General features: G+C 38.0%; 1 protein-coding gene across 1 annotated transcript; it reads left to right on the top strand.

Annotated features, from left to right (window-relative positions):
* The first annotated feature begins 8,149 nt into the window (after window positions 1–8,149).
* LOC113118612 (frizzled-9-like) lies at window positions 8,150–10,842 on the top strand. The gene has a single exon (XM_026287918.1). It carries the CDS (start codon window positions 8,629–8,631, stop codon window positions 10,375–10,377), a length of 1,749 nt encoding a protein of 582 aa, XP_026143703.1. The 5' UTR covers window positions 8,150–8,628; the 3' UTR covers window positions 10,378–10,842.
* The last annotated feature ends 14,939 nt before the right edge of the window (window positions 10,843–25,781 follow it).

Below are 25,781 nucleotides of genomic sequence, written 5' to 3'. Positions count from 1 at the left end.
GAGATCAGCCCCTCTCTAATATGAAACGCTGATCAAAGGAGCTGATGGAAAGACTAGACGAGAAAGAGGGAGAGAACTAGAGAGCTTTTTCCACTGTAGTCAAAGGATGCATCAGGTTGGCACTTAGTAATCACTATCACATTACTTTAGGATTGCTGTGAAAATATGATATTTTTTTAATCAAATTTAGAATTATACTCCGATTTGTCTCTAGCATGAAATCATTATCATACAAAATGCAAGGGAAAAAATGTGTTATTTAAAGATTTAAAAAAAGAATAATGTATCATGCTTTTGAACTCACTCCGAATAAATCTCAAACTAATTCCCATTGTATATTATGATAAATAATTTAAAAGTAACACTTTACAATTTGTTACCACATCATTAGGCTACTAATTAACAAATACATTATTACAAAAACTGTATCTTGTTAATATTAAATTATGGGCTATAACAGAACAGTTGTAGTTAACAAACGTTAACAATGATTCATAAATACTGTAATAAATGTATGATTATTGATAGTTATTTTTAGTTAAACATTAACTAACATTAACTCAATGGGGTCTTAATGTAAATTGTTCTGTCTACACTGAACGCAACAAAGCGACCGTAGAAAATCATTCGAAATTTGTGTCAATATGCTCGCATCCGATGTAGACACGGAGTTAGCTGCGGAACTTGCTTAGTAGCACACATTAGGAAAGGTGATTTGCAACTATTATTAAAAAAACCTTATACTCAGTTCTTCTATGGATGAAGCTCGATCATGAATGATTTGTGCAAACATAGACGCATTTAAGCAGATCGGCACATTCACTTCAAAACGAACACGTAACATTAATCCTCTACCTCTTCAAACTTTTTATTAAACACATCTTTAAGCTTTAGTTCGCATATGTGTATGAACAGACATATTGTGGCAAATGTATTTGACTCAAACTCCAGTTTTCCATTTACTTTTTAATTTAATTTAATTTACCGTCTTAAGGAATCCCTTCACCCTTAAAGGGATAGTTCACCCAAAAATATAAAATGTGATGTTTATCTGCTTAACCAGGGCATCCAAGATGTAGGTGACTTTGTTTCTTCAGTAAAACAAAAACGTAGATTTTTAGCTCAAACCATTGCAGTCTATCAGTCTTATAATGTGTGTGGATGGGAATCAGGGCTAAAACATACACTAAAACTAAAAAAACAAATAAATAAATAAATAAATAAAAAAATTAAACCCTGTGGCTCGTGATGATACACTAATGTGTAAAGACACAAAACAATCAGTCTGAGAAAGAAACTGAACAGTATTTATATCGTTTTTTTGCACTTCCGATTCACGCAATGTCCAAACTGTTAGAACTCTCCTGAGCGCGTCCACCTGTGCGCATCTCAAGCATGAAGAGGTTTCTTCTTGTTTTACGGCGGATCGCAGACTTATAAGTGCATTACTGCCAACTATCTCTCAAATGGACCATTGACAGTCTATCTACAATCTCAGTTAGGAGTGTCAATCGTCCACTTGATAGATAGGTTGCGGTAATACACTTATAAGTCTGTGATCTGCCATTAAAAGCGCCTGTTTGCTGAGTTTGGACATCACGTGTATCAGAGGTAAAAAACTATATAAATACTGTTCAGTTTCTTGCACAGACAGATCATTTTGTGTATCGTCATGAGCCGCAGGGTTTAATTTAGTTAAGTGTGTGTTTATCTTTATTTTTATTTATTGTATGTTTTAGCCGTGAATCTCATCCATTTACATTATAAGACTGATAGACTGCAACTGTTTGAGCAAAAATTTTTGGTTTGTGTTCTACTAAGGAAACAAAGTCGCCTACATCTTGGATGCCCTGGGGGTAAGCAGATAAACATCACATTTAAATTTTTGGGTGAACTATCCCTTTAAGTGCAGATTTGAGGGAAGAGGAGGTGTGGAACGGTATTTCTCTGTTTATCTTCTACAGAAGCTGGAGAACACTATTTATCTCTCTCTTTTCCTCCTTCTCTAGCTCCTAAATACACATCACAAAGAAACCGATCCCTTATCAGCACACAACCCTATTAAGAGTGACAGACGCAATGCAAGCACACTCATGCTGAGGGGCAAACTTTCCCCATCAGTGATCTGAGGACAGATCTGGTTTTCCTTCTAATTATCCTAGGAATATAAGGAATGTCTTGCTCTGAAATATATCAGTGCTGATGGTGTCCAAAAACAGCAGGTTAATTGAATTGGAAAATTCTATTTGTAAACATTCAAAATTGGCTTTGCTTGACTCCAAATAATCTGTGTTGGTATCTTACCAGGAATAGTTTGCCCAAAAATATTGCCAATATTTACCCTCATGCAGTTCCAAAACTGTGTCTTTATTTCTTCTGTGGAATAATATTATAAAATGCTGTAAAAAAAAAAAAAACATAGCATAGCATATGTTTAGAAAGAATACTAATTACAAAAAAAAAAGAATATATATTATAAATAAACGACACTGCAATTAACTTAACGTTAATGCTTTTACTTAAATTAATTAATCTTGGTAATCACTTCTACTTTCTCTGAAATATGTTTATATACTGCCAAATGTACTGACAAGCATTTATGGTAAAGTAAAATATACTTTGAAATGATATTGTGTATTTAAATATATTTGGATAGATCATATTTTTTTCATGAAGTTGCAATCTAGTGCATTTAAATCAATTAACTTTAAATGTAATATCCAAACATTATATCAAATGTTTTATATGTGCTTTAGTATGTCAGTCAACACATCAAAAGAAATGTACTTTGTTAAAGCATGACAAAAGTTATTAAAACATAATGATTTATTTTAAATAAAACTTTCAGTTTGACATTATTACAAAGTACGGAGCCCCGCACATGACATGCAAGAAAAAATAATTAAATTGTGCGCACAATTTAGCAAATCGAGGGAACGAATTAGTAAATCGTGCGCACAATTTATAAATCGAGGGAATGCAATAGTAATCGTGTACATTTTAGTAAATTGAGGGAACAAATTAGTAAATTGTGCACACGATTTAGCCTTATATTTATGTCATATGTGGGGCTCCGTAACAAAGTCCACTTTTTAAAAGTGCATTTATGAATATTCATATATTAAATTTTATATCTATTACTATAATATTTACAAGTTCCGGTTTTAAGTATACTATAAAAATTTTAAGTATACTTCAAATTTGCACATTCAAAGTTGCACATTAAATATAATTAAGCACACTACTTTTTCACAAGGGTCTGCACGTATAGCTAAAGTGGATGGGGACTGAGTCTGTCAAATCTGTCTTTTTATAACGATCGTTTTGCTGTGTAAAAAACAACAATGACGTTGATGCTGTTTCAAAATAAATTTATCCCACAATCCTTTCCTCTCTGCCACCAGCTTTGGAACAAAACTTCCTTGATGTTCACCGGGAAACATGTCACCACATCCAGACACATTTATACTCCAGGACAGTGTGACTGGAGCGCAGGCAATTACATAATGCTAGGCCAAACAGTGTTAGCATTGTGCTTTGTAAGTGAGTGTGTGTTGACTCCAGATGTGAGAGAGCAGCTCTCCTGTTACACTCTTTTAATCACAGTAATCCATCAGGTCTTGCCACACTCCTCCACGCGTTGTCTTACTGTGTGTGCGTGTAAGAGAGAGAACGAGACGTATAATCATATGGGACAGGGATACAATTACAAAGACAGCTCTATTGTCTTAGTTTTTCCATGTGACACGTGAACAGCTGTGAAATCAAATCTCTGTTTTTCTGACGAGGGCGTGAAATCATAGCTGACTTGAATATGAATGCTGGCTTTGAACTGATGCAGTGGAGCTGTGACGACAACATATTTGCTGGTACATGTGTACAGAGTGTCTCTATTATGAGATGAGAGAGTAAACATTCATATATGGGTGAATCTCACAAAACCTGTCACCCTAAGAACATGTACAGGTCACATTTCAACCAGAATATATATACAGGACATTACAATATTATTTTCATGAAAATTAAGAAAATTCTCCAAAATGTTCATGACTGTTATGCAGATTTTCTTATTTTAACTAGTGTGGAGCATTTATAAATCAAAGCAGATTATGTTTGTCTGTTTCTAAAAAAAAAAAAAAAAGATTAATAATAAATTGATAATTTAAACTATGTTGTGCAATTATAATCATCTTTGATAATAATGAGAATGATAAAAACTATGAGATTTGAGGGTAAAATGTGTTTAATTGTCCTAAAAATAATATATAAATGAATACATAAAAACATTCCTCAAAATTGTGCACAAAACAAAGAATTTTGAGTACATTTTATAACAAAATAATTCAGTTTCACTATTTAATTCAGTGTGTTCGAGTGTGTTACTAGCCTTTTTTTTTTTTTTTTTTAATGTTGAGTGAAAAATGTTTCTTCACCATTTTTATTTTTATATAAGTTCTTGATAGGTGTCATAAGATTCACATGTGTACATATTTGTGGGAGCTAATGTTTTTGCTCTCATTTCTTTTAATGATAACTCCTATTACTCACCATGGCCCATTTGTCCTTTTAAAAAATCACTATGAACTAATTTTCAGCTCCGTATGAGTGCATTTTAAGAAACTTTCAGAAATAATCAGTTGATTGCAAAATCCATCTAAATGAAAGTGTGTCATAATTTAAATGTATATTAAATGCACTTAGCTGAAGTTTAGAATGCTGTTTGTGACCCACTATAGTCTTTATATGTAATGTGTTTGACAATTCAATACTCAAGTGTGTCAAGAAACAACATTCATAGTGTACTGTCTCTACATAATTAAGTTCTTTTATTTCATTTATATTATATAATGCGCAAGTAGAGTTTTTAAAATATACTTTTGTGCTGTGCTGATAATTCTTTACCTAATTTGATGTTCCAGGTAAAAAAAAAATGACTGGCCTTTATAAATTGCATGTACATCTCTAATTGTGCTATATTATCACCAAAACTTGCGTTCTTTGAAGGCTGGTGAGTTTTGATTTGAAACACCACAAGTGCAACAAGCAATTTGGCAGAACTTGTAATATCCTGTGTAGTCAGCAAAGTCATGCAATAATAATAACTGGCATTTTCAGGTAAAAATGCACAGTCAATATTATAAAACACACTAACATATGTTAACACAATGGAAAGGAGCATGAGTGGCGCCCCATCCCCATAACTCCAGCTGATGGCATTGTCCCCTTACCTCTCTTATCCTGGAGCAGGCCCCGTTCCTTTCAGATACAGATATCTTACCCTGCCACGTGTCAAACAGCCCGACACACACTCCACATCAACACCACCCTCAGTGGTCACACTGTCCCTGCAGACGGCACCAGACCTTGTGATTTCCATCGTATTTTAAGAAGCACCCACACTTCCATTATGTCAGCGCTCCAAGAGAGTGTCCATAATAATCGTTCTCTATTCATGTACAATGCAAACAAGAAAAGTGAATACTGATGACGCACGACTTCCAACCACAGAAAGTGCAGTCCAGAGCAGCAGAGTCACAGGACATGGTGGCCGTTTTGATAAATAGTGACAGCCTAAGTGCTCTGAGCAGCATTAGCTTGAGTGAGAGAGATACCGCCATGGCACCGCTAGCCAAACAGGATATGGTGTCATGACATGATCTCACATCACTTTAATTCACAGTTGGGTGAGCTCTAATTAAGGCCTCCATCTGTCACCCGCAATTTGTAAGGTCTTTAGGCAAGTCGCCCTGCTTCTCAATTAGATCGGTCTTGGAGCAGTGTCGTCCAGACTGTGAGTCTGGTGGGCTTGTTTTTTAGAGACGCATTTGGTGTCAGTCGGGAATGCAGAGATATGTGTGGTCAGATAAGATTTAAAGGGTGGAAATGTTTCTGATAGGTAGAGTGCAAACATGAAGAGTTCTGTTACCTGATAAAAATCTCATATCAGTCCTTGGGAGGCTCCATATACAGACGGAGAGAGAGTGCGGCACCTGAAAGGACCCTGCGCTCTCGAAATGTGTTTGTTTTCTTTGTCAAGCTTCAGATGTTGTACTGATTAGTTAAATGTTCCTGTAGCTTAAAGGAATAGTTCATCTAAAAATGACAATTTGTTGAAACTGCACTCACCCTGAGGCTGTCCAAGATGTAAATGAATAAGTTATTTTCATCCGAACAGATCTGGAGAAATTTAGCATTACATCACTTGTTCACCAATAGATACTCTGCAGTGAATGGGTGCCAAAATATGAGTCCAAAATCCACTTCTTCCAGTGAAAAAGTCGCATCAAAATCCATTAAAATATTCCACTAAAGATGTTTGTTTAGAACGGTTTGGACTTTTTTCAAACAACGCAACTTTTTAACTGGGTAAAGCAATATTTGAAGATTTCTTTTACCTGGAAGATGGATTGTAATTCAAAAGACATTAATTGATGGGACTGGAGTCATGTGGTTTAGTTCTGGATTATTTTGATATTTTTATCAGCTGTTTGGACTCTCATTCTGACAGCACCCATTCACTGCTTAGGGTCCATTGTTGATCAAGTGATATAATGCTACATTTTTCCAAATCTGTTCTGATGAAGAAACAAACTCAACTACATTTTGGATTGGGCTGAGGGTGAGTACATTTTTAGCTAATTTTCATGTTTGGGTGAACTATTCCTTTAACTTGATACTAGAAACACCAAGGTCATTGGTTTGATTTCCAGAGATTGCATTGACTGTTATGCAATGAAAGTTGGATTTGAATAAAAGTGTTTTGGTAAATGTTATATTAGTGTTCATTATTCCAAAACTGGATAGGATTGGGGTCTGACGTGCAAACGCTGAGGATGATAAAAATCATTCTGTCTGGTATGTATTTCCTTTCTGGAGGGCTATCAGACTCACTCTGTGCTCTTTCAGGCTAAGTGAGGCTTAGCATGCCAAATCCAAATCTGATAACTGCTCACAATCTAACACCGCGGGTGAAAAGGTTTAAATGCCCTCTGCAACCACATCAAACAGAAGGGACTTCAAATCTGACTTGTTTTATTTTGACCAAATGTCTGGCTTGAGAACTGAGCATTTGTGGTTAATGAGTCTTGAAATAAATGAGACAAATGATTTTAAACATATTCGTTTTAGATATTAGCAAACTATACACTTTTTTTTATTATAACTATTATTTATTGATTTTTACGTTTGGTTTACATGAAGTAAACTGTTGCTTTGTTGCCTGTCTAGTGGAATTGTTATACATTATATAGCCACTAGATGGTAATAATCTTTTTCTTTTACAGGAATCTCTCATTGACGGGATGTTGAGGGTTTTCAGCATAAATATTGAAGTCTGATAAAAGACTAAGTTTAATGGAATCTGTGTAAGATGAATTATTTTCATGATTAAAATTTCTAGCCTGGGCGTTGTTTTTCTTTCATTACATTTGGAATTAACTTCTGTCCTTTGCAGCAATATCCTGAGGTGTTGAGTATCATGGCAGCTATTCTGATAAATGCCTTAGCACCCTTTTTATACTTTTGCCATTGCTTTATTAGGGCATAATACCTGTGCCACTGGGGGACATTTTATATCAAGTTCGGCTGTTCATGATTTTACAACTAAACCTGTGGTTGAAATCTCATATGTAAGGATTTCATTATTAATAGAAATGTAAAAAGGAATGCAAAGTAAAATGAGTTTAGTCTACTTAAACAAACAATTCCACAGTTTGCATTGGACATCTTACATATATTTTTTTTTTTTTTTTTTTTTTTTTTTTTTTTTTATCACAGTGGTAGTTTCCACTCAAATATCATTATTACAGTTATTGTTAGTGGTATAGCCTAAGTAACCATATACCACTGTAACAATAAAGAAAGAAAGAAAGAAAGGAAGAAAGGAAGAAAGGAAGAAAGAAAGAATAACACAATTCATTGATTTAATTCGGAGTAACAATAATATTGCATTTTGACTGAAGCTATTATTACCACGATACATCTGTCCAAAGGTAAATCTCCAGATTGAAATGTGTGTTTTATTGAGCGCCTTTTCGGTTGTAGGTGGGCGGAGCACATTCTCGACGTCATTGGCTTTTCAGCAGTGTGTAGGAGGAACCACGAGAGTGCGTCATGAATGCCCCGCCCCCGTATTAGAGGACACAGAGAGGAGAGCGAAAGTTCAGTGTGCGCGAGTAGAGATGTGAGGAGGACACACGAGCTGCTGACGGACTACACGCTTCACAGAAGTTCGGAGATAACTGAAGACGAGGACATTATTGTTATTTTCCTCCTCATTTGTCCCAATAATGACGGTAACGACTGAAGTATTAGTGATTTAAGTGACTGTGCACGCGCGTTTTTCATAGAAACATATGACGAGTTTGGACATTAAGCATCATTTTATATGATATGCAGACTGTGGAAAGGCAGCTTTTTCAGAGAAGTTACATTTAGAGGAATATCTGTTTTTCAGCGTTTTAACTGGAGGGCAAGTGTAATATCAATTGAAGCACTTTTAATCTAAGCTGTGTCTATGGAGCTGCATAATCACCCATAACACACGAAAGTATCCTGCCTTGGGACTGTTTATGCCAGGAAAGTTTCCACTGACTTGCCTCATTCAAAAAAGGTGACTGAAAATCCAGCATGGGAGGCTCACCTCTGAAAATTGTGCTTTCTCTGTGGTGTCAGCTGGTCATTGCTGCCTACAGTTTAGAGATTGGCTCCTATGACCTGGAGAGAGGGAGACCGGCTAAATGTGAGCCTATCGTCATCCCTATGTGCCAGGGCATCGGGTACAACCTCACCCGGATGCCCAACTTTATGGACCATGACAATCAGAGGGAAGCTGGGATTAAGTTGAATGAATTCGCCCCTCTGGTGGAATATGGTTGTGATGTGCACTTGAGATTTTTCCTCTGCTCTCTTTATGCCCCTATGTGTACAGACCAAGTGTCCACATCCATCCCTGCCTGCCGTCCCATGTGCGAACAGGCACGTCATAAGTGCTCGCCCATCATGGAGAAGTTTAATTACGCCTGGCCTGATTCTTTGGACTGCTCTAAACTGCCCACCAGAAATGACCCCAACGCGCTGTGCATGGAAGCCCCGGAAAATGATACCAAAACCGAAACTAAGAAAGGAGAGGGAATGCTGCCTGTGCCGCCCAGACCAAACCAGCCCGGCGCTGCGAACGGACGCTCGGGGGGGAGCATGGGAGTTTGTGCGAACCCGGAAAAGTTCCAGTATGTAGAAAAGAGCGAGACGTGCGCTCCACGCTGCTCATCAGCCGTGGATGTGTTCTGGTCCAGACAGGACAAGGACTTTGCTTTCATTTGGATGGCGGTTTGGTCCACTCTGTGCTTCGTATCCACGGCTTTCACAGTCCTAACTTTCCTGCTTGACCCACATCGCTTTCAGTACCCAGAGCGGCCCATCATCTTCCTCTCCATGTGCTACAACGTTTACTCAGTCGCCTTCATCATCCGAACCGTCGCCGGGGCGGAGAACATTGCGTGCGACCGTGAGAACGGCGAGTTGTATATTATCCAGGAGGGCTTGGAAAGTACGGGTTGCACTATAGTCTTCCTCATCCTCTACTACTTCGGCATGGCAAGCTCCATCTGGTGGGTCATCCTCACCCTCACTTGGTTTCTGGCAGCAGGTAAGAAATGGGGTCATGAGGCTATTGAGTCACACAGCAGTTACTTCCACATGGCTGCGTGGGGCATACCTGCGCTGAAGACCATAGTCATCCTCACCATGCGGAAAGTGGCAGGCGATGAGCTCACCGGACTGTGTTATGTGGGCAGTATGGATGTGGGGGCGCTAACAGGCTTCGTCCTCGTGCCTCTGTCCTGCTACCTCGTCATCGGGACGTCTTTCATCCTGACCGGCTTTGTGGCGCTTTTCCACATCCGAAAGGTTATGAAGACCGAAGGCACAAACACAGAAAAGCTAGAAAAGCTGATGGTGAAAATCGGCATCTACTCCATCCTGTACACAGTTCCCGCCACCTGCGTCATCATTTGCTACTTCTACGAACGCCTCAACATGGACTACTGGAAATTTCGAGGGCTGCAAAGCAAGTGCACCACATTCCCGGGTCGGAGGAACGAGGACTGCGCCCTGGAGTCTTCGGTGCCCAACGTGGCCGTGTTCATGCTGAAGATCTTCATGTCGCTGGTGGTGGGCATCACCAGTGGCGTGTGGGTCTGGAGCTCCAAGACGCTGCAGACTTGGCAGGGGCTGTGTAGCAGGAAGTTGACAGACAGGACTTGCAGGAAGCATTGCAGCGGGAGCTGCAGCACCAGTCACTGCCACTACAAAGCACCTGCTGTTATACTGCACATGTCAAAGACTGATCCCTACTTGGACTGTCCCACACACGTATGAGCGCAGCACTGAGACTGTGGCCTCATCTGGGATGTACAGTACTGTGGACTATTTGAGAATAAGACATAAGGTGCTGTGAAGCTTTGTGGTGAAGTTAACAAACTTAAAACCCAACATTGCAGCTAAACAATGGATTAACAGAACTTGTTAGTTAAAGGGAGAATTTCACCGTTGCTTGCTGTAGCACAAAATGAGACAGATATGCACATCCTAATCAGTTTTAAATATCTGCAATCGCCCTTGCATGGAGAAGTGCACAGTGTCCCCATCTAAAAGCTGTTCGATGACATGTTAATATGTTTATTTACTTGTTCCAATGTTTCAGGACTTCTATTTATTGTATATATATATATATATAAATATATATATTTAATTTTGTTTGTCTTGGTTTCTCACAAGATGGCATTGATCAGTTTGTTAGTAAGTGCCTTTCTGAAGAAGATAATAAAATGTTATATATTTTCACCAGTCGTCTGAAATTTCTTCTTTGAAGTAGGCATTTGAAAAGTTAATTGCTCACTTAAGTGCTATCTACTCCTCCAAAGACAGACTGCACTTTTGTTTTGGTGTTGCTGCACAATATAACAGTATTTTTTTTTTCAATTCCACTGAAGTGCTCGTTGTGCCCAGACGCTCGTGTTTTGCATCTGTTTAGAGGTGGAAGTTAAAGAGAAGCTCCCTGGTGAGACTTTTCACATGAACTGTAGCAAGAAAATGCGTCAAAGCAATGCAAATATTTTGATGAAGAAAGCCAGGTTTGCATCTGAAAGGTGGCCTCAGTTCAAATGCAAATCGATCCTTGAGGGACCCTTTCAGGAGCCTTCAAAAGAGTGGGCTACCCCCGAATAACACAAGGCTATGTGGCTTTGTACGCCCCTGACACGAATAAATCTATGTTGTCAGTTTTAGGGGACTATTGGTCAGAGTTGTGACTAAGCTTGGATCATGGAGATTACGCTCGTAACGAAGGCCTCATTTTTGTTTTAGCACATTGTTTAAGCATCGTGTTATACTCAGTGTTCTTTTTTTTTATTCCTTTTAGCCGTTTGCTCTATTTTCTCTCTTTAATTCCCCTCCATATGACAGACGCAGCCGCTTTGGGCGCGCTTTCCTTTGAGCGCGTTTACCAGAACAGAAATCCCTGGTGGTTTTCTCTCCTTCATCCTCAAAGGGAATCGTTGAGCAGAGCGACAGACAGTAGCCTGGATTTCTCTGTGCGAACATTCACAACATCACCTTTAAACGCAGAGGTTGTTCTGGAATTATATTTCATTAATGAGGTGCATCACATGCACACACACACACACACACACATTCAGATTCTCCTATTGTTGTGTATTGCTTCTCTCTTCCCCCTCCGCTCTTTGATGTGAGCCACTCATGCAAATAAAGGCACTTTTCTCCGACGCTTGATCCGGAGCATGTAGGGCTCCGATAGCTGCTTGAATTGTATATTCCTCTCCCTACCTCCATCCGTTTGTAGCAGCCGATCTGGCTTTTGATTATTCATTCATATGCCATTGCATGTTTGTTTTAGATCTTATTCGTTTTTCTTCCTTTTTTTTTTTTTTTTTGAGCTTGGTTTGAAAAAAAAGAAGCATTATTAGAAAATGTATGGATATATCAAACCAACAGACTTTGCATGTAGCATTAATTTTAAATATATATATTTATCATATTTATATATGGCATGGATCAACGTTACATGTCCTTCAAAAGAGTTGAGTATTTGGTCTTCTAGTCTCAAAATTTTGAAACATTGTGCTATATATATATATATATATATATATATATATATATATATATATATATATTTTTTTTTTTTTTTTTTTTTTTTTTAATTCTTGTTGAAGTTCTTGAAGTTATTTATCGCCTTTGTCAACACAATTATGTGTTATAAAAACACAATTAAGTGTTTTTATGTGTAAAAAAAATAAATGAGTTCATTTGCAAAGACAGATAACTCAGGTTGTAACAGTTTTTAAAAATCATGTTTTTAATTGTGTATTCCACATCTAAATCAAACTGCAGTTGGGTAATTTTGATTTTGTAAAATTAACTCTTCATATACTGTTTAAAAATATCCAGCATTTTTCCTTATATTTTCATGTAGTTTAAATGACACAGACTCTGGCTTTACCTGACCTGAGCATTTATTTTCCCAGTCACATACTAAAATTATAAGTTAATGGTCCATTTATCTGGTCATGCAAATGTTATAAAATGCCTCAGCATTCCCTTAGAAATTTCTTCTATCTTTTACAGTATCACTGGAGAGATTTTTCTTAATATAAATTACCAGAGCCTGACAAAATATATCTTGAAAAAAAAAAAATTATATGTTACACCTTGAAATATTTTATAATCTTCTTTTCAAAATCTAGAATGTACCCTGTGCATTCTGTATACCTATATTGATTTGATTTCCCAATTAACAGCCATACATGTTCTGATTCCAAAAAAGGCCATTTCACAATCAGTTATAGATGGTAAATATTATTACTATTGTCTGTAATATTTTACAGGCAATCCCTGACAGGTCTGTGTGGGTTATTGAAGCCACATTTTTTTGTTTGTTGTTTAAACTGACAGCTGCATGTGTCATTTACCCATCGTCATCACAACATTGTAAAAGCGGCTCCTCTGAGAGAGCTTTGGCAAGTACACCGGTCCTTTCAGCAGCCAGTGGTTCAGAGCAGGCCGTAGCGTTTTATGACAGAGTGTTTGGGTATTTTTCATCTCAGGTTGCCTCTCTAGAGGGGTGCTTTACCTCCATCACAATGTCAGTAAACTGCATCTGGTGCATGTGTGTGTGTGTGTGTGTGTGTGTGCATGCGTGCATATAAAGGCACCAATTAAAATGAGGCCAGTGGCGTATGTCGGAAAGGCACCTGCCCAACCACAAATGTGAGGTCAACACTGAAGCAGAACATGCATTCTCGTTCACTCACATCCTCTCACTCACTTCCTATTTCCCAAACCTAAAATAAGCTTTGATGATGGTAAAACCTCAAATATCAAACCAATAGAATTTTGGACTGAACTTTTCAGCATCAAACAAAAGAATGGTCCACTTGAAAATTCATCGTTCAAACCAAAATTCACTTGGTTTGATATTTTATTATCTAATGCACCTTTAAGAGTCCGGATATTTTTTCGTCCTGCTGCAAGTGGTGGGATCGGGTCGGTTAGCCACGCTCTCGTCTGTCCGACCGAGCGGAGTGTGAGAGACCCTGTCCGGTCATGTGTTTGATTAAAAGAGGATCTTTATGAGGTGTTTACCCACCTCCTCCCGAACCCCAGCCATGCTTATCAGTCCACAACCATCCACCCACCCCTCAGGAAAGAAGAAAGAGAGAGAGGGAGAGCAAAGAGAATAAAAGAAGCCCTCATTACACTCATCCACCCCCTCCATCCTCCCCTGCCCTCCAGAGAACTATCCCTTTTCTGCACTGTTTTGATGTGTAAATGAGCGCATTGAAAACCTGCTGGCCTAAAAGAGAAGCTTTCCATGAAAATGCGCCAGCCGCTTCGCAGCAGGGTTCACACATAGTGGGTCTGCTTTGCTCAGCACTGGTGCTCCTATCTTACTAATATGAATGTGTACAAAGTACAAGCACGTGCATGTACAACATTTGGTGTAGAATCAATTTTCAATCAATTGTATTTAATGACAAAAAATGATATCAACATATTAAATTAAATACAAAACTTTAAAGTAGGAAGACTGAAATATTTTACATAATCCAATAATTTGTTTTTTACTTCAAAAAATAAATAAATAAATAAATAATAAAATATATATATATATATATATATATATTTTTTTTTTTTTTTTTTTTTTTTTTTTTTTACAGTGTATTAAGTACTGAAATGTGTGATGCATATTCAGGTCAACATGAAATGAAAATGCACAATCCTGGTTTTATTGTAAACAATTCTTCAGTTTTACTCAAAAAAAAAAATTCTTTATGCTGCTGCTGGATTTGTTTCTCTTTGTTTTGACATATTTATGTGCAATGATATATCTCTACTGTTGTAATTCGCCTATAGGAGCTTCCGATGTTAAAATGTATATATTTCTACAACAGAAGCAGTTAAGCAGTATGTCAGTAAGCTAAAATCAAAATGCATTTTAGTTCCTATTTCAGTCAAGAATTGATTCTTTTTTAATACACACACTACAGACGTACACTGTGTGTAGCATTTGTTTTTTCTTTACAATATTATTAGTTGTCACCTCGCCATCTGGTTTGCTTACTGATAGTTCACCCAAAGATTACAATTTCATCATCATTTTTCTCACCCCCAGAACACGACTAGCTTAAAAATAGATATATCAGATAAAAAAGAAGACATTTTGAAGAATGTTCTTCACCAAATTTTCCGAGACATTTCTTAAAATATCTTCTATTTGATATAATTTGACCCCATTTTCAGTTTATGATCTAGAGCTTTTTGTGCACAATTCATAAGAAATTCAAAAAAATAAACCAAAATATTTGCCTTTTTTATTAATATGTAGTAACTCAAGCCCTCGAGTTACAGAAACAGATATGACAGAAAGACTCATTGCATGGCATTTTTAAGTTATCATCGTGAGTGCTTTCAAACACACACACACGTACACACACATAGTGGAAACCACAATGTACACGCAAACAAAACATAACCTTCTGACTATTAATCTCTGGAGCTGCCAAAGGTGGAACAGCCAAAGTTCAGGTTAAAAAAGGTGGCGTGTCCTTATGATGAGGAAAGCATGCATGAAATATCTGAAAAAATATTTTTTAAGCAAACATTGAAATTCTCAGAATAACATAAAGTCTACCCAGATTCCAGAATCCTGAAACAGAGCAGCCTTGTTAACGAACGACCCCCAAATATGTTTAAAAAAATAACCACAATAAAAAAAGACTTTAGGAGTACATTGAATTTGACAGACCGTAACCCATCTACCTCACTGGTGAAAACCACTGTTCTGCCTTTGTGCTTGTTCAAGTGTTCAGTGCTACTGTTTTCTAGTCAAATGTAATACAACACAAATATGTGTTGTGTTTCGGCTAACTGCAACTACAGTGGACACATTTTCTGTCTTACTAGCCACAATTGACCTTACAACAGTGATTACTAACATATTCACACTGCTTTTCAAGAACAAGAACTTTATCTACATTAGTCAAATGAAACAATGGCACATGCTGGCTCACCTGCCAATGTTCCTGATGATTTTGGAATAAAGAGAAATCTACCCAACTGTCAAGAGATCGTACTGCAGACATTTAACGGGAAATATGAGTAACTGACACATGGCAGATGTATTTTTGTATGTTTTCTTCAAATAAATTAAATAGAAACTAGACATTCAATCCTGAGTCCATTCAGCATGCTTCTGTTTCTAAAATAAAATAAAGGAGTCATAAAAGACACACAGTACCCTGAATGAAGACCATGTGTATTTAAAATACAAATGTTTACTTTAACATCAGACAGACATTTATAAAGGAAATTAAGCAAATATTCTGCCCATTTTTCTGACTTTGAAGCACACTGCCATATAAAACTCAGTGTAATTGAATAAATTGCATCTAGCATGAATGAAAACTGCTTTGTCATGATGAATTACAGCATAAACTCTATCGCCCTCTGAGGTTTGTTTCTTCCAAGCATTTAGTATATAAAGGCACTTCACCTCTGCATTTGCATACTGAAGTAGCACATATTTCTGGCCTCACAGTCCATTATATTTAACAGTTTGTGTCATTCAAAGGAAGGAAAGGAAGAAAATATAAAAGCTAATAGGTCATGATTTGCATGATCTCCAGACACGCGAAACCCACTAAATCAGAGATTTGGGTCTTAAAAAATCAGCCTTTCCTCTTCTCAGTCGCTGTGAAAAATGGTATTAAACAGAACATAAAGCTTAGCGCGAATTTCCAGTCTGTTTCATCATGCCTTTCAGAGGCTGCAATAAATAGCAGAAGAGATGCCAGCGGTTGTCAAGAGATTTGCAGCATACTCAAGTACTCATCTTTACGTCTTCCCTTCTCCGAGTCCCTGAAAAGAATGCTTGTTCTATTTTAGTATTTAACAGCCAGCTTCATTTTAATATCAGCAAGAGATATTGTTTGCAGACTTCACTACATTTTACATGTTGCCCCCAGGAGTACAGAGTCAGTAGTGACTGTGTTCGATTGATCTGAGGTAACTATTTCCTCCTGCTCTCCTCAAAGTGACGTGAGCACATAGTGACGGCAGGTGTTTGTCGGGGTGACAAAGTGACGGGCGTTCGTCGAGGCCTTTCATCGGAGGTTGTCACGAATTGTGATCACAGACGCTGTGTTATCTAGGTCAGGCGTTTAGACACGGAGGGCTCTGCCATTTTGATTCTAGTTGCTAGGCAGCACCCTTCTCTAATCTCCAGTACCAAAGTCTCTCCAGAGAGAGCAAGAGAGGGATCAACAAAAGAAAGAAGGAGTGATGGGAAACAACAACAACAAAGGGCTGTAAATGGTGCAGTGTCATCGTCTGGGTTTAGAAACATAGCCAGCACTGGTGGTGTGGAAGAACCTCGCTTCTTTAGATACGCAAACCTCTTTATCTGGAAGTACAATCAAACTATCTTTTTCTTCTCGCTCAAAGACGCGCCCAAACTAAATCTCTGCTTCAGAACTTTAGGGCCATTAACACAACAACATTTACAGCCAAAAACAGCATTTTGCGTGTTCATTTATACGACAACTGTGTTTTGGGCACTGAAAACGCAAATTTTTGGAAATGGGTTTAAAAGTGCAAGTTTTTGAAAATGCCATCCTTATCTTTTCCGTGTAGACACTCAATACAGGAATCTTTGAAAAGCGTGACGCATGCGTAGTGGTAGGTAGGTAGACATCTGCAGTATGTTTCGATTTTAATGGCAAGTGCGAACAAACATACACAACAGTGGCAGAGTCCATGGTACTGTTGTTGCTGCTCAAGAGTTTGCAAAAACTTCTTCAGCAAAGTGTGGATTTACTTCGCCAATATTACAACCAACAGCGGAGACGCATCTTATACATCATATAATCATCACTTCCCAACAGGGTTTACTAACAGGGTGACAGCGCCAACTATTGGCCTGGAATATGCAATACAGTGTTTTTTGCAGATTTCGCAGATATGTGTAAATGCAAATTATTTTGAAAACGTTGTCATGTATACTTTCAACTTTTTAAAAAAAATTTTGGCTACATCATTGTCGTGTAAACATAGTCTAAGGTTTCTATACAAGATGCGGATTGTAATCGTGCCGCAACAGCTTGAGGCTGTCTTCACTGGACACAAACTGACCATTGCAAATCCATTTGTCTATGTGTTGGAGTACATAAAAAATTTAACAGAGCATCAGTTTACCTTTTCGGGTTTTTTCATATTGCATCCAGTGTAGACAGCATCAATGAATTTAATGGGTTGTACTGTCTTTTTTTGTGTTTCGCTACTCGTGTCCGGTGTAGACATGGTATAAGTGACCAATGAGGATCAATGTGGATTCTATAGTCATTACATAAGAAACACAGTTTCTGAATTCAAGTCTCTGCTCATTTCGCAGGAAGTTTGATTGACAAGCGATCTGACTAATCATCCATTTTTGTCCAACAAATGAAACAGACAGGAGAGTTTCTGCCATTTTGATAGATTAACGTCGGTGGACTTGAACTTGAAAAATGGTGTGTATTAACATCTTTCTGCACTGAATATTTAACTCAGTAACTAGTAAAAAGGAAGAGATTGATCAGTTCATGTGACACTTGAACTGCGCTACAGCGATCTGTCAAGAAAACGGTAATTTAGTTTAAATACCATAAAACGTCTCAGGTTACAAATATAACCATGGTTCCCTGAGTAGGGGAACACTGCATCCTCTAGGGGTCGCTATGGGGAATACCTCGTCGCGACCCGTGTCTGAAGCATACATTGAAAAAACACCAACGAGTTGGCCGGCGACAGCCTCTGACGTCACTACCGGCGTGACTATAAACAGGCACTGGGAGAACATGTCATTGACTTCTTCGTCTGAAGCTTGCGTCCAAAGCATGGCAGGGAGATAGAGGATGCAGTGTCTCGTTCCCTACGATGTTCCCTTGAAGTGATGAAGTGAAGTGACGTGAAATTCAGACAAGTATGGTAACCCATACTCAGAATTCGTGCTCTAACCTATCCAAAGTGAACACACACACACACCGTGAACACACATCCGCAGCAGTGGGCAGCCATTTATGCTGCGGCGCCCGGGGAGCAGTTAGGGGTTCATGGTATTCAAGTCATGGTATTGCCAGCCCGAGACTCGAACCCACAACCCTAGGGTTAGGAGTCAAACTATCTAACCACTATCGCCAGCCAACTCATTAATCTTTTTTCAATGTATGTTTCAGACACGGGTCACAACGAGGTGTTCCCCACAGCGACCCCTAGAAGAAGCAGTTTGAAGTTCCCTTGAAAGGGAACGGTATTTATTTTTGGAATTTCCAAGCTGAGACTTTGTTTCATGCCTAAAATAACCTGCTCTGTCTTGTCTGTCGATACATTGACAGTTTTCTCTTTGCTCCACAATGTGTTTTTCACTGCATGAGAACAGAATGTGTGGCACAACTGTAATGAAAGGGGCCAGGTCTTTGCAAAGGGTCAAAAGCCATTTGAGTGTTATTTATTCACATCACATAACATTTAAGTTAATCTTCTAAAAACTCACAGTGTATGCTTCTGTAGGTTCACTGCGCCCTAGATATCAATAATTGAATGATTCAATAAAGATGACCATTACGAAAATTAACCATGGTTTTACTACAAAAAACAACAACAACAACAAAACATGGTCACTAAAGTTTAACTAAAATTTTTTGATACACTAACCATAATTTAACCATGGTATTTGAAGTAAAACTGTGGTTATAAAATGGCAATCAGTAAGTCAAAAAAAAAACATGGTTTCTACACTTTTACTCTAATAAAACCATGGTTTCATAAAAGGAGACACTGTCTTGCCATCAGGTTCATGTTTTGTTTGTTTTTTTCTTTAGAATTACAGCACACAGTTAGTGTATAATCGCACCATTTTATGTTTTTTTTTGGCATCTGCTAGAGAGTTTTGATCTGGAAAAACGTGATGTCAGAATTGACCTACTGGTAAGCCACTCCCCTCGAATGCATATGAGCCAATGACAGTTGAGTATCAGTTGCATGGTGACCGGAACTCTTACATCAGGGTTATTTATATCTTGTCCTGGAGGGCCAATGCGCTGCAGAGTTTAGCTCCAACCCTGATCAAACTCACCTACCTGTGATTTTCTAATGATTTTGAAATTATGTTAAACTCTTCAGCGTATTGGCCCTCCAGGACAAGATTTGAAATACTCTGTCTTGCATCTTTGGGTTTCAGCACAATTGAGAAACATTGGAAAATCCACAGCTTTCATCGGTTTGATGGTATTTATGCTAAAAAAAAAAACCAAATGCAGTTATGTGGCTGAGGTACTTGTAGCACTGATTCCAAGTATCCTAAGATGATAGGCAATGGAATTTGGAATTAATTTTATTATTCAGCATTCATTTTCTGGTTGTCATACTCTCATTATGATACAGTTTTAATCTGCTCAAGCAGTACGTTAATGTCATTTTGTGCTTCAGCAAATTATCTCTGGCTTGCTAACGTTAAAGTTAGTGAGTCCCTTCTAATGCTGGGGTGACCATATGAGCCATTTTCCCAGGATGCGTCCTTGCTAGGATTTCTATATTGCCTAAAACATCCAAAGTAGTTTGACCAATAACATGCAGGTATGTTACATAATCAACCAATCGTGGCATGTGAGAAGGTGAGATCTACCGAGAACGATCAGAGCAATGCAAATACACGTACATGTTTGGTGTTTGTTCGTTCATTCAACTTGCGCACCAATCATTGTATGACACCAAAGTACCAAGAGAGTGATTTGAATGCATAAGGAGCCGTCTGCTCTGCTCTTCATAGCTCTTATGAATGTCATACAGTGATCGGTCTGCACAGCACAAACAGCCAAAATCTGGATATTTTAGGCAATATAAAAAACCTGGCAAGGACGCGTCCTGGGAAAATGGCTCATATGGTCACCCTACTAATGCACAAAGTTAAATAGCTAACTGTTCTCTCGTCATGCACAGATCTAAAAGACATAAACAAAGATCTACATTTCAGTGCCTCTCCATATTAAAGAGGTTAAATGTTAATTATTTTAATCTTACCCGGTGGTACACGAACAGTGCTGATCCAATTTAAGTCCCACTTGATACTCCTCAACAAGGGGTGGTCCTTCTGTCATCAAAACTTCAGTTGTTCCACATTGATTCACAGAAGTCTGTGTGACATAATTGTTAATGTTTGTGCACATCATCTGACTGAGACTGATTTTTGTGTCCACGCAGACATGTGTACAAACAATAGATCAAGTGAAAAAAAAAACTGTCTGTTATTGTGTTTTCATTTACAACTGGTAACTACCATTTTGAACTGTAATTGGTCATTTTGAATGTCAGTCAGATGGTCTCCTTCTGTCTAAGTGGCCAGTTTTATGGCCTGCAATGTTGACTGTATAGTGATAATGATAAAGTCTAGCTCCACAAGACTATTTAGCTGAATGGGACAACAAAGCATATCAAAGCCTAAAATAGTTGAAAGAATGGCAGCATTTTGCTACCGTAGCTCCTCAAGCTGGTGAAGAGATTTGAAAATGTAAGATAAAGCTACATTGAAGGCAACAACACCAAACCATGAATGACAGAAATAAACTATAAATAAAGGGGCTGAAATATAGTTAAATGGCAACATGAGCTTGTGACTGCAGCATGATGGTTTGATGCTTACCCTTCAGGGGTTCATTCTGAGAGAAAATTTGCCAGATCCTCCCTCCTCTCTTTCTGTACGTCTCTTTCCATCTCTCTGTGTATCTCCCTCATTTCCATTGTCTCTAGAGATCGCAAAAATATGCTGTATATGTAGGCCTGTTTGTGAGAGAAGCAAGGCAAAAGACATGGAGTGCAATGTGCATCATGGGGATACTTTAATCTTTTTTTCTGTTTCATGAAAATTTAGTTCAAAGCAGACTATTTTAAAACCATGACGCGAAGATCAGTGAAAACTGTATTCAGAAGGTGGAAGAAATGAAATCACTTCAAACAAACACAATTGCTCCATTGTGCCTCTGTACTTATTGCATACAGATATGAGACGGTTCAATTCAGTTCAATTCAAGTTTATTTGTATAGCGCTTTTCATGATAAAAATTGTTGCTAGGTAGCTTTACAGAAACTTAAGTTCCTACAATATATTTAGTATTAGATTGTCAGTGATGTCAAATTGAAGTACATAGGCAGAAATGTAAGGTAATATTCAGTTAAAGGCGCAATATGTAATTTTTCTGCTTTAAAAAATAGCAGAAATCACTATATCTGTGTTACATATATTTTTTAGTTGTGTACTTACATTATCCCGACAGTTTCCACGAACTTTCAAATCCGGAGAAAATTATAGTTTAATTAGAAGACACGGCACGTTTCTTTATTTCCGTTTTGTCGCCCATCTATGGCGTCATATAAACTTTGACCCCTCTACTTTATCAAACTTCCTGCGGAACCGCCAAATACAAAGGTGAACAGAAGCAAAGACGAGACGAAGAAGAAAAAGTAGTAGCTAGCCTTGATCGAGACTATTATATTTTATATTTATATTGTTTATATTCGTATTTATACCTAAAGCAATAACTTAGTTATGGATCATGATTATGCTTTGCCTGCACGTTCTGTGAAGCGCAAACGTACGGGTGAAATAAATGACCCGAGAAGGTTTTGGGACAAGATAAGAAACAAGACGGGTAAATATTGGAGTTGCATTTCCAAGCTAGAGTTTCGTGACAAAGCTGAAACAACAGAAAGATGCCGAACTCGCTTGCATTCTGATAAACAGGTAACGTTATGCATCCATTCAGCTAACTGTATCTATCCGTATATTTTGTGAAACGATGATGTCTTGTGTAAAACGCAGATGGACTAGCTCTTGTAACGATCTTGTGAGTTCATTAAATTAAAACAGCATGTATAGTATAATTTAAATCTACATTTGTTCTATATCTAGCTGGATAAAGTAGCTTCAAATGCAGTTCACTATCTTGTTCGATATCATAGTATAAACGTAATTATAATTATTAACGAAAGGCGACCATGTTTTTTTAACATATATTACTACTAGCTAGATGGAATATTGATTTGATAGGGGTCTCATAATTCATATATCTCTCCGTTCGAAAAGACGTGATTGTCAAAATACTAAGTTAGAATGAGTATGAGATGAATGATAGGGAGCGACAGAGCGCGTGTTCCAATGAACAACAACTCTCATGAGCCTACGCTCCTTCCCGACGTCATCAAAGTACGTCTTATGTTATTATTTTGATTGAGTGACCCTTGGTGGCCAAAAATCCCATACTGTACCTTTAATGACATAATCAAACAGACGATGAACACTATTAACAGCAAATATATAGCAAAATTTGGTAGTTTTTGTTGTTTCAGGTTTAGCATCATCTGAAGTCCTCTGAGGTATTTGCATCATCTTTACTCAGGTGTTTGTCATCTCAGGTCTTTGTAAGGGCTGGATCCAGACTGAAGCTTGTGGCAGAAACAGAAAAACAAATAGAGACATAATTAGCTTAGCTGCTGTTCCAACCAAGTAAGTATGATTTGTTCAACTCGAGCTAAGGAATAATAATGTGCATTGACCAGATATAACTGCAGTACAAGATTATGAAATGCATTATTTGAATGCTTGGCCGAAGAGATGTGTCTAGATTTAAACAGAGAGAGTGTGTCTGAACCCAAAACGTTATCAGGAAGGCTATTCCAGAGTTTGGGAGTCAAATGTGAAAAAGCTCCACCTCCTTTAGTGGACTTTGCTATCTTACGTACTATCAAAAGTCCAGAGTTTTGTGAACTTAGGGAGTGTGATGGATTGTAGCTTGGTAGAAGACTAGTTAGGTATGCAGGAGCTAAACCATTTAGGGCCTTATGAAAAAAAAAAGTGAAAGTGACATGACATGCAGCCAAGTATGGTGACCCATACTCAGAATTTGTGCTCTGCATTTAACCCATCCAAAGTGCACACACACAGCAGTGAACACACACACCCACACCCACACACACACACACTGTGAACACCTGGAGCAGTGGGCAGCCATTTATGGTGCGGCCCCCGGGGAGCAGTTAGGGGTTCAGTGCCTTGCTCAGGGGCAACAAAGTCATGGTATTACCGGCCCAAGAACCCACAACCCCAGGGTTAGGTGTCAAACTCTCTAACCACTAGGCCACAACTTCCCCTATGACTTTCCCTTCCCCCTCCCCTTCCCCCTCCCCTTCCCCTTCCCCTTCCCCTTCCCCTTCCCCTTCCCCTTCCCCTTCCTGTAGAGGAAGTAACAGTATATCAGTCTAGTTGCAAATTGTAATCCAAAAGATTCTGTATACTGCTTTTTGGTCCAATAAGTAATATTTCTACCTTATCTGAATTCAATAGGACAAAATTATTGGTCATCAAATCTTTTACATTTTCAATAGGGGAAGTCATGGCCTAGTGGTTAGAGTTTGACTCCTAACCCTAGGGTTGTGGGTTTGAGTTTTATGCCAGCCATACCATGACTTAGGTGCCCTTGAGCAAGGCACCGAACCCCCAACTGCTCCCCGGGCGCTGCAGTATAAATGGCTGCCCACTGCTCCGGGTGTTTGTGTGTTCACTGCTGTCTGTGTATCTACTTTGGATGGGATAAATGCAGAGCACAAATTCTGAGTATTGGTTGTATGTCATGTCACTTTTCACTTTCACTTTTTTACACTCTGTTAGCTTAGATAATTTAGAAGTTTAATCTTGTCTCTTTGAGATATATAGTTGAGTATCATCAGCATAACAGTGGGAACTAATTCTGTATTTTCTAATAGTAATACGAAGGGGTGACATGTATATTGAAAAAAGCAGTGGACCTAGGACAGATCCATGTGGCACTCCATACTTAACAGGTGATAACTGAGATGACTCCCCGGTTAAATAAACACTGTTTACAAGTTTACAGATGGAAATAAAGAAACATTATTGAATTTCACAAGTCAAAGCATCTAACTATTTTATGAACTAAATTCATCATGCTTAAGACATAAAAAGCTATTTAAATATCCCTCAAATATTTTTTTTTTGTGGTGGTGGTGGTGGTCCCATCCTTAAGATAAATAAAAAGAGACACAAATAAGACAAGTGCTGATCATATTGAGATCTTTGGTTTCTTGGCAAATCTGATGATAGTTTGAGATATTAATTATTGTATATAACTTCTAAAACTCTAGAGGAGACATATGAAATTGCTGGAGAAACATCTGAGAACAAGGAAACATTGCTCACCACATAATTCATATAAGAAACCATATAACACCATAACTTGTTTTGAAGTGGCTTTCCAATGCATAGGTCTTCCATATAATCACCATGATTTGGTCGAGATATCTGTGGCTAGTGAGTCATATCTGCACCAGAGTTTGACTCAAGAAGAGTCTACCCTTAGCCAAGACATCTCATCCTGCACTCACTGCAGAAAAACCTCATCAAACAGCTCATATCTGAGAGAGCCGTGTTGATTGAACTCCAGTCCTCCATGCATTTGATTTAAACTTCTCCTCCCCTTCAAAGCATGAACACTTTTAATCCACTTTACTTTTATTTTCTCATGTTACCTTTGAGTGGTTATAAAAACATTTTTTATACAAAACAAATGAACATGGCAACATTTCTTTCTTTTTTTGGGGGGGTCTTTTTTTAATTCTCTAAGGCATTTAAAAAATAATATTGCCTACCCCCTGACAAACCTAAGGTCAGTAAAATGAATTGCTTAACTTTCGGAAAATACTGCTTACCTCAGTTCATCAAACTAAATATTAAATGAGCTGTTTTGTTTTAAATTTATTTTATATGAAATTTGAAACCATCTGAACTCTAACATACAAAATGTATAAAATTAACACATCTGTAATAGTCTACATGATTGATTTCTATTGGTTTGTAGCTTTTGATGATCTTATAGTTCCCATTAATTAAAGAAAAATATTTGTTCTACTTATAATAACTTTGTGAACAGGGCTGAATTATTACTTTTAATGAATGTGGGATTTGAGCCTCTAGCTCTTTGAGAAAAGTAATTGGACTCCAGAGTTTACCCTTTACATGAAAAGTGCCATAAGTGTCAGTGAAGAATAGCCTAAACATTGCACAAATCCACGTATTACTTGCTATGCTACAGCAGGCCTTTGTGTTAACGGCACTGAGTTAGACTTTCATGTCCCTTTCTCCTATTCATTCTCTACCCTTT

Source organism: Carassius auratus, chromosome 18 (genome assembly GCF_003368295.1).
Source record: "Carassius auratus strain Wakin chromosome 18, ASM336829v1, whole genome shotgun sequence".
Classification (NCBI taxonomy): domain Eukaryota; kingdom Metazoa; phylum Chordata; class Actinopteri; order Cypriniformes; family Cyprinidae; genus Carassius; species Carassius auratus.
Note: the sequence above shows the minus strand (reverse complement) of the source record. Positions and strands in the feature narration are given on the sequence as shown.

Coding starts and splice junctions, on each gene's coding strand:
- LOC113118612 (XM_026287918.1), top strand. CDS start 8,629: ATGGGAGGCTCACCTCTGAAAATTGTGCTTTCTCTGTGGTGTCAGCTG.